Source organism: Conger conger, chromosome 8 (genome assembly GCF_963514075.1).
Source record: "Conger conger chromosome 8, fConCon1.1, whole genome shotgun sequence".
In the NCBI taxonomy this organism is placed as follows: Eukaryota; Metazoa; Chordata; class Actinopteri; order Anguilliformes; family Congridae; genus Conger; species Conger conger.
The window spans coordinates 61,784,349-61,794,913 of record NC_083767.1 but is presented as its reverse complement, the minus strand read 5'-3'; the positions used below and the strand labels follow the sequence as shown (position 1 = coordinate 61,794,913).

The 10,565-nt window shown below is 41.8% G+C and overlaps 1 protein-coding gene across 1 annotated transcript; it reads right to left on the bottom strand.

Moving 5' to 3' along the window:
* Nucleotides 1-4,665: 4,665 nt before the first annotated feature.
* Nucleotides 4,666-10,236, bottom strand: LOC133135685 (uncharacterized). Its single transcript, XM_061252881.1, has 3 exons — nt 10,188-10,236; nt 5,595-7,676; nt 4,666-5,464 (listed from the first exon to the last, which is right to left on the bottom strand). The coding sequence occupies exon 2, from the start codon at nt 7,661-7,663 to the stop codon at nt 5,597-5,599; it is 2,067 nt and encodes a 688-aa protein (XP_061108865.1). The 5' UTR covers nt 7,664-7,676; nt 10,188-10,236; the 3' UTR covers nt 4,666-5,464; nt 5,595-5,596.
* Nucleotides 10,237-10,565: the final 329 nt, after the last annotated feature.

Below are 10,565 nucleotides of genomic sequence, written 5' to 3'. Positions count from 1 at the left end.
TCCAGGCTTCCTCCAGAAACAGGTGTAGGTCTCTGGGGGGGAGGCTCCAGGCTTCCTCCAGAAACAGGTGTAGGTCTCTGGGGGGAGGCTCCAGGCTTCCTCCAGAAACAGGTGTAGGTCTCTGGGGGGGAGGCTCCAGGCTTCCTCCAGAAACAGGTGTAGGTCTCTGGGGGGAGGCTCCAGGCTTCCTCCAGAAACAGGTGTAGGTCTCTGGGGGGAGGCTCCAGGCTTCCTCCAGAAACAGGTGTAGGTCTCTGGGGGGAGGCTCCAGGCTTGTGTTGGTGATGCAGGACAGTGGGAGCTTGATCACAGGAGTCCTAGAGAAAGTCAAAGGTCAAAGGTCATTTGTATTCCAGCCACTGAGGCACCGGCACAACATCGGCATAAGAGACCCATACTGAAGATTCTGGAAACCATATATAAAATTAAAAAAAAAAAAAGATATGTATATATATAATTTTTTTCTTTTTTTTCTTGCCACACTGCACACAGCTGTACGATTTCTTACCTGAATGAATTATTTGGCTTTGATTTAAAGGTGATGCCTCGTTAAACCACTTCCCACACTTGGTGCAATTGTATGTTCTCTCATTTGAGTGGATTCTCTGGTGCTGATTTAAATTGGACACATGATTAAAACACTTCCCACAATGGGAACAGCTGAAGGGTTTTTCACCGGTGTGAATGTTTTGGTGCCGTTTTTAAATTCTGCGACACTGAGAACACCTGAAAGGTTCTTCGTTCGTATGAATTCTCTGGTGCTGCTTTAAAGTAGCAGCCTGATTGAAACACTTCCCACAGTGGGCACATTCGTGTGACTTCTCCTTTGAATGAATTATCTGATGCTGATTTAAGTGGGAAGACTGTTTAAAACACCTCCCAAAATGGCCACACTTAAATTGCTTTCCAACTGTATGACTTCTTTTGTGTTGCTTTAAACACAAAGCCCGGGCAAAAAGCATTCCACACAGGCCACAGCTGTGTGTTTTGTCACCAGAAATCATTTTCTGGCTCTGTAGTAAATTGTAAACGCCCATTCTATTCTGTATGGAGGTGTGCTGAGCACTCCTTGGTCCTGCATGTTATAGTACTGAATTCTATGACTGCATTCAAGTTCTGCAGGGTCATGGGATTCTCCATCTTTAGAACAGGGCCTCGCTCCTCCCCCGCCTCGCCGTAGTCCAGCCAAATTCCTCCCATTATTGACGGAATCTCTCTCTGAACCTTCATCCCACTCATATTTCACATCATGAAGTCCAATCGTTACAAATCCGTCAGACCACAGTCCAGTTCTGCTTTCGTGTAGTCTCCATGATCGGCCTCGGTTTTGATTTGGTCAGGACGCAAACGGCTTGCATATGCCCGCTACGAACTTTCCAGGCACTCCGTCTTCATGACATCCACAGAACAAGAAGAGCCCAGAGCGGTTTCCATTTTATTAAATCATATATATGACAACTGTTTATGAAGGGTTCTGGGAAGATGGATTACTAAACATGTTTTACAGACACAGAAGAGCTGAATGATTACTTCTTCATATGTAATGGTGAGAATGTGTGTTACAGTCCAGGTATGCGGGTCTTCCTATCTTCCCAAAGCAAACGTCACAGACGTGTCTATGTGGTGTGGACCGGGTCTGCTGTATGCTGCAACACACCCTGGCTCCTGTGTATCAAATCCTGACGCAGCACACTTGGGTTCTGAATCCAGTGCGTCGAGTTCCTCTTCCCTCATTTCGATTCTGTGCAGCCTAGTGAAGTCTGATATAGTGTCATCTCATTGCGCAATGCAGACTCCTGTTTGTATTGTTCTGGAGATCAAAGGGGTGTAGAAGTGTAACTCCTAGAGAGAACACAGGGAAACAACAGGCTTAAAAACATACTTTCTTAAAAGCGCTTCTATACCATCAGATTAGGATTTTGGGTGTGATCGTCAAAATGAGCAGGAGATGTGTGTGGCCTCGCTGCCGTTAACGAGCTAAGCAACGTCTAACCTTCCGAAACAATGCAGGACACATGCAACATTATGCAAGTCCGTATTTAAAACGGCCAGCTATTTCGCTGAATAATAGCCTTTTGAAGATATGTAAACCCCTCAAGATAAAAGGTTAATATAATTTGTGGCGACATTAATTTAGCGAACTTGGAAATTGGTTATTTTGACATGAGTCTGAGTAAGACATATGATGTCTAACTGGTCTTCACCAGTCCGCACCTGCGTCGTAGTAGTACGGTGGCTGCAAGGACAGTACAAATCAAATGGCATATTGTGAAGGGTATTACTGCCATCTACTGGACATCAAAATTTTCACCCCGTCAACAACAAAAACTCATTACATTACATTACATTACATGGCATTTAGCAGACGCTCTTATCCAGAGCGACGTACAACGAAGTGCAGATCAAACACAAGTACAAGTGCGAAGAGGACCTGAGAGGACAGTTCAGTACTCTGTCGTCCAGTCGAGTCCAGTAAAGGACAAAAAGACCAAGAACTATATCTGCCCGACCCATTCTTCAGTTTTGCCGTTCTTCAGTTTCACATTTTAGGCACATGATCTGAATGAGTTTTTTTAATGTGATATGTTTGTTATATCCGCCAACACGGAGGATAGTTTACCTAAATCAGCTATATCTTTTGGCAACACATTTGTTTTCATATATGTCCGACAAGCTGAAAGTCTTTTGAGCATTTCCATGCCAAGTTGACATTTGTACAGGACTACCTAGTAAATTTCTCACTGAGTGTATACCTATATTACTGCATCACATACAGTCCATCCGGAAAGTATTCACAGCGCTTCACTTTTCCCACATTTTGTAATGTTACAGCCTTATTCCAAAATGGAATAAATTCTTTTTTTCCCCCTCAAAATTCTACACACAACACCCCATAATGACTACATGAAAGAAGTTTTTTTGAAATTTTTGCAAATTTATTAAAAATAAAAAACTAAGAAATCACATATACATAAGTATTCACAGCCTTTGCTCAATACTTTGTTGATGCACCTTTGGCAGCAATTGCAGCCTCAAGTCTTTTTGAATATGATGCCACAAGCTTGGCACACCTATCTTTGGGCAGTTTCGCCCATTCCTCTTTGCAGCACCTCTCAAGCTCCATCAGGTTGGATGGGGAGCATCGGTGCACAGCCATTTTCAGATCTCTCCAGAGATGTTCAATCGGATTCAAGTCTGGGCTCTGGCTGGGCCACTCAAGGACATTCACAGAGTTGTCCTGAAGCCACTCCTTTGATATCTTGGCTGTGTGCTTAGGGTCGTTGTCCTGCTGAAAGATGAACCGTCGCCCCAGTCTGAGGTCAAGAGTGTTCTGGAGCAGGTTTTCATCCAGAATGTCTCTGTACATTGCTCCATTCATCTTTCCCTCAATCCTGACTAGTCTCCCAGTTCCTGCTGCTGAAAAACATCCCCACAGCATGATGCTGCCACCACCATGCTTCACTGTAGGGATGGTATTGGCCAGTTGATGAGCGGTGCCTGGTTTCCTTCAAACATGACGCCTGGCATTCACGCCAAAGAGTTCAATCTTTGTCTCGTCAGACCAGAGAATTTTGTTTCTCATGGTCTGAGAGTCCTTCAGGTGCCCTTTGGCAAACTCCAGGTGGGCTGCCATGTGCCTTTTACTAAGGAGTGGCTTCCGTCTGGCCACTCTACCGTACAGGCCTGATTGGTGGATTGCTGCAGAGATGGTTGTCCTTCACAGAGGAACGCTGGAGCTCTGACAGAGTGACCATCGGGTTCTTGGTCACCTCCCTGACTAAGGCCCTTCTCCCCCGATTGCTCAGTTCAGACGGGCGGCCACCTCTAGGAAGAGTCCTGTTGGTTCCGAACTTCTTCCATTTACGGATGATGGAGGCCACTGTGCTCATTGGGACCTTCAAAGCAGCAGAAATTTTTCTGTACCCTTCCCCAGATTTGTGCCTCGAGACAATCCTGTCTCGGAGGTCTACAAACAATTCCTTTGACTTCATGCTTGGTTTGTGCTCCGACATGCACTGTCAACTGTGGGACCTTAAATGGACAGGTGTGTGCCTTTCAAATCATGTCCAATCAACTGCATTTACCACAGGTGGACTCCAATTAAGCTGGAGAAACATCTCAAGGTTGATCAGTGGAAACAGGATGCACCTGAGCTCAATTTTGAGCTTCATGGCAAAGGCTGTGAATACTTATGTACATGTGATTTCTTAGTTTTTTTATTTTTAATAAATTTGCAAAAATCTCAAAAAAACTTTTTTCACGTTGTCATTATGGGGTATTGTGTGTAGAATTTGGAGGAACAAAATGAATTTAATCAATTCTAGAATAAGACTGTAACATAACAAAATGTGGAAAAAGTGAAGCGCTGTGAATACTTTCCGGATGCACTGTATATGATAACTGTTGTGAGATTCTGTGGAATATTTCAAACTATTTCAAACAGTCTCTCACATTGGCTGGTGTAATGTGTGGTTTCACTGAATGCTGGAACGGATGCCAAAATGGTGACCTGTTGTTCAAGGTCTCGATCTGCAGGTCACTATGATCCACTACGATACACTATGATCCATGAGTATGGATGTCTCAAAGCCCCCTTAAAACTAATACAAATGCCCTTCAGCCAAGAGACAAAAGATGAACCCAAAAAAACAGACACCATAGACCTTTACTTGAAAGCATTTAATATTTAATAATAGAAGTTCCTGACACTTCCATTCAAGAGCACACTAAATGATTACAATTGCTGGTAGGAAAGCATCACAATGCACGGACTTGAACAGTACACTGAAGCCTCAATTCATTCAGCGAGCGACTAACGTTTTCTCACTGAAATTTTAAACTAGTCTTTCAATATATTGCCATCTAAGCATAAATGAGTTAAAAGTATAGTGAATCTTTGAGTTACTGACCGGTAAAAAGATAACATTGGTATGACACTGAAAATAGCATGCGCTATGCTAGCATGTGCTACGCTATTGTGTCTCAGCACATTCCAGTTAAATGCTGATCCTTGATAATTTGCACCAACCCAAGTCTTAATCTGAAAATGAGGTTTAAACTTTAAAGACAAAACAATTGGAAAAGACCCAAACTGTGCAGACTCTTACAGTGCCATTGGTTTGATGAATTGGTTATTTTTCAAAGTGTGTTGTTGGGTATGGGTGGATATTTTTATCTGGTACCAATAACAAACTGCATGACAACACATGGAATTAGTAACATAATCTGACGGATTACTCAAAAGGTGTTAGCCGGGCATATTTCATAATAAATGTGTTAGCAAAATGCATTAGTTTGTACAGGGCTCATCCCTCTGTGTAAACATATACCGCCTCTCCAGACACAATATTTGATCTAGATAATAGACAGGCCATTTTGATTAGATAGAGGGTCCAAACAAAGAGAAAGTACAGGCAGTGTGGATTTTTTCCTTCAGTAGGCCATCTGGCGAATGGGAGGGACTCTGAAATAAAAGGAGACAATAAAACATTAATATTAATAGCCCTTAAATACATAAATAAATTAAAAACTACATGTAAATTTACTATATATTCAATCACTGCACTCCAGAGATGTTCAGGTTGTCATGGCACCTTCAAGCGTATTGATCTTCTTCCTCATCTTCCTTGGATGCGATTTGAACTGCCTCCTGAATTTCCCTGTTCTTCTCTTCTGATTCTGGAGGTAGCACAGCCTTCAGCTCACTCTCGATTTTCTCCAGCCTTTGCATGGTCTTCCTTTCAAAGTTATCTTTATTTTTCTTCACAAGATTTCTTATTCCTTCTTCAGCATCATTGCAGGAATTTTCCATATATGTTCGCTCACTGTGGAACTCTGGGTCATTGACATCCAAAGCCATGAGTTTGCTCAATCTGCCAATTCCATCCATCAGATACTTGGCAGACACCTCGGTGTATGTCCCTGCGATCATATTAACCAGGCTGACGATGTTGGACGCATGGAAAGCCTGGTTGTAGATCGTGTCTTTCAGAAACATTCTGGAAGAGTATTTAAATGTTGTGCTGGATGCCGTCTCACCAGTTTTGGCAAAGTCTTTCAGGGACTTGCTCAGGCAGGTCTTCACAAGGTTGGAAACCATCTGGAAGAAGCGCACCAGCTTCTGCCACTGCTCCTTCACATTTCCCATCGCTCGAAGACCCTCAGACAGAATTCTTATGGTTGTGTTGAAGTCTATCTCTTTGACTTGACAATTTCTCAAGGTGACAAGAATTTCAGTCAACTCTTTCTTGTTTTTCTCCATGTTCTCAGCATTCTTCTCATATATGTCCCTCACTTTGTCAAGCTGGATTCTGCTCTGCTCTATTCGAAGGCGGGCATTATCTGAGGCCAACTGGCCTGCAGACTTGGAGCCTGAACTACTTTCTTGAGTTTGAGATATTTGTGGTGGTGTTACAGGGAATGCTGAGGAATTAGTTGCAGATTTGCTCTTGGTATCAAAAACCCTAGCATCTTTCTTCAGAGTTGTCATCAGCCCTATAATCTCTGCTGTTTTGGCATCGTTAGGCTCTGCTTTAGGTGCATGGTTCTCAAGTTCAGAGCAGATAGCGATGGCCTTGGTGCACAATGCCAAAGCTTCAGTTTTTGGCTTGCATTCTTTTTCCTTTTTTATTGATTCTGAAATTGTCACAAACTGGTCCTTACACCAATTAGTCTTTGCTTCCTTAGTTTTCTCATCAATTATTTCAGACCACTTGATTTGGTCTCCATCAAAAACGGCATTGAGGCCATCCACTAAGGACAGGATCTGGGTTGATTTGGCATAAATATTGTTTTCTGTGATTAGGTCCTTTTCTTCTGGTTGTTTAGTCTTGTCCACAAGATTGGTTATCAATGAAGGGAGAGCAGCTGGTGCAGTGATAATGGATGTAACCCCTGATAATAAAGTTGTAACACTGTTTGAAAGTCCTTCCACAAAATTCATTCCAATCATTTCCCAGCCACTGGGCATTGAGGCCATTGATGTTTTGAAGCTCTCCTGTGCCTCCTCCAGCTGCTTGCTCATGTTCTTGAAGGCCAGGTCGGCACGTTTGTTGGCCTCCTCTGAAGCTGCTTGCCTTAGTTTTGATTCTTCAATCTTCTTTCTGACTTCCTCCAACTCAGTGCCATACGCCTGTTTTGCACTGGTGCAACATTCAAGGAGCTCCTGGATGAGTTCAATGACCTCAGTGAACTTGTTCTCTGTTGACGCAGCCAGTTGCAGGCAGTCATCAGCTATGTTCGTAATGTTATCCAGCTGGTCTGGGAGCATGGCCTGCACAAGCTTGTCATCATCCTGGAGAAGTAACTTCACCGCCATCCTGATGTAGTTTGGTACACTGCTGGTGTAGAGACGAATCTGGTCCATATTCTTGTGTGCCTCATTGAATGCACGCCACCCAGAATTGCACACTTGCATGAGGCAGGCACGGAATGAGTCAGGGTATTTGACATATTTGAAACCTCCCTCTGGGCCCCCTTTACGAATAGAAAAATCTGTATTTGAGGAGATGAAGATCAGCTCTGCCAAAATGGCTATGGACATTGGTGCTGGTGTCAGGTACTCCTCCCAGTTGGCATACGGCTGCATCAGGAGTTTGGTGTCCTCTCGGCAGTCTGCTGCTCTAGTGAGACCTTTGGTCACTTTAACAATTGAGGCTGCCATCGTTTTTTCCTTCCTAGAGAAACATAAAATGCAACTTGTTAATGCATCTATATCAATACACCTCTTTGTGTACAAAATTGTGACTTAACCTTGTTCGAGTAAATCCACTCTTAGGCATGGGAACATTATTAAAAAAGGATCATGGCCCTCACAGTTTTTAATGTCTTCAACTGGCACCTCGGTAACCTGGGCAACAAGTTTGCTTGATGATTAGCGATACGAGTGGACCGTCAGTTAATACAGTATACAGTAAACCCGTCATGAATGTTCATCTTTTAATTAATCTCTGGTTGGACATCACCACATTTACATTGGAAACTAAAACCCTTTAATCAAGCTGTTTAATTTAAACTCACCTGAATTATTTGAACCAGGCTAGAATTAATGTTTAGTTTGGAACTCAATTTAATTCAATGTTATTTGTATCGTGCTTTTTACGGAAGACTGTGACAAAGACGCTTTCCGTAGTAATAGAAGAGAAGAAAAAAAGGTGAGGACACCAGCCCTGAGCCACCAGACAGCACACACAAGCTGAGAAACTCCCCAGTCGTAAGAAGCCCTCAAACGGTGTTGACCGATCAGATTCACTTTGGTTGTTAAATCGACTTGTGTGTTTTTTTTTTTGTAAACATTGAAGTTTGGCAAAAACCTCTTCCGCACTCAGCAGCCATAGATCAAATCAGCGTGACGTCACAACAGCAAATAAGTAGTAGCCTCTGCTCTGCTGCCTACTGACGCTGAGGAATATGAACAGGAGGCAGTGTTTTCCTTGTCATTTAACCAAGTCAATGTTGGAATATAAAAATAATTTGTGAAAACTGAACGAAATTGTTTTATTTATATGATTAATACAATGTGGTCTAGCTAGCCAATGTAATGTGAACGTTAGCTTCACCAAAGGTGACTGGAACAAATACAAAGATCGCATAAATAATGACTAATACTCTTAGCACTCTTAGCAGACCCAAAACCACGAAAAGTGAACTGAAACATTGGAGGCCAGCTAACTTCATTATAATCAACTTTCAATTTGGCTGTGCTTTAAACTAATAGCCTATAACGCAAACATCCTGCAACTAAAAAGGAAATGCATCGAAATAAGCTCGCAAATTTTCGCGCTTTCTGAGCGCATTTAGGTACGTCCCATGAGACGGACTAGCCGAGGGTAGGTAACTTCATCTTTGTTGTTGCTTTTGGTACACCAATCTAACCGTGCACTCGTAACTACGATATTTAAAAAAAGTAATCAAAAGCTGGATGTCGATCTTTTACTGTTGATATGGAGTCTTGTAATTTTGTGGTTGCAGAACGATTTAATGCTCCATTTGCTTACATGAAGTTGCAGTACTGCCTCCTATCATGAAATTAGGAGTATACCGGAAATGCAATTAAGCGGGACATCCACTTTCCCTCCCCATTTATCCACAGAATTAAACCATTTAAAGCACAGGTGTCAAACTCCAGTCCTGGAGGGCCGTAGTGTCTGCTGGTTTTTGGGGTGTTCTGGGTTCATTCAAGTCATTGATTGGTTAAAGTATCCACACACCTTGTTCTCAAGGCCTTAATTGGCCTTAATTGGCAGCTGATTGAAAGGAAACCACAAAAAACCGCAGACACTGCGGCCCCCTGGGGATTCAGTTTGACACCCCTGATTTAAAGGAATCAAACAGACGTTGATCGATTAAACACCGGGATGTTGATTAATCGCTCAGCATTGGCTGTCATTTATATTTGAGTAAAGAAAGCAAATTCAGATATACAGAAGATCCATTTGAATGTTTATAATGTGAAATGCTGTAGAAATGTATCCTGAAATCTTCAAATTGATGGCCTGATAGCTAGCTAATGTAATAGCAAGTTTAATCTGATAAGACCATATTGTCTTTTTGAACCTTGGCAAGTTTATTTTGCTACCCGCCTTGTATTGACAAATAATAACTTTAGGCAGCTAATTGGCCAAAATAATTGTACTAGCTACCTCGTACCAGCTGGTGAAGAGGTGGAGAAACAAAGCCATATTTGTTTGTTAGTCATATACATTGTTCAGAGCAAAAGCGATTGCAATTGACAATATAATTTAGCATCACAGTATTAAATTATATTAGTTGAGACTATTAGGTATAATGTTTTAATAATTAATGTAATAAGTCAGGTATTTAGTGCTATTCGGCATTCTGATGAGATGTATGATGATTAAGAATTCAACATTTTCGACAACATATCATGTAGCTTGCACCTAATTTAAATGGGTAGCATTACCTCACAATATACAAGGAGCTTCGTTCTGGTCCAAACATTCTATATTTCTCATCCTCAAAGCAAGGCTATATTTGTAACTAACATGAGCCAAGTTGACCATGTCAAGTAGCCAAATTAAACCATTTAAACAAAAAGCATTAATTAATTCCCTGATTGTTTATTGCGTTACATGGACAGAAGAAAAATCATATTATTTTTTACCCTAGAAGCCAATCTGCCACCACTATGTCATTCTGAAACACAAAGTGAATGTTGCATATCTCACCAATGAGTTTGGAGCTCTTGTTCTGTGGTATAGTTGCAGTGGTGCTGGTGGTCTCAGGTGAGATGCATATTGTTCTGACCCAGCTGTATATATACACCTCGCAGAGGGCTGGGCCTGTTCCTCTTTGAGGGGAGAAAAAAAACCTGATGATTGGTTTCTGCAATGAGACGTGAAGATTTTATCACATTTTTGTGTGTTAATTCTGTACGATACAGAGCAGAACTGTTGTTGTGCAAGTTGGCATGATTTCTTCATGGCTTCTTTCTGTGTATCATAGTTCTGTGGAATATGAGGCCATTTAATGTTATAATTGCAATATGCAAATACAAATAATACATTTTACAACTTTTAACATAAGCTTACAATAGTACGCTTTTA

Coding starts and splice junctions, on each gene's coding strand:
- LOC133135685 (XM_061252881.1), bottom strand. CDS start 7,663: ATGGCAGCCTCAATTGTTAAAGTGACCAAAGGTCTCACTAGAGCAGCA.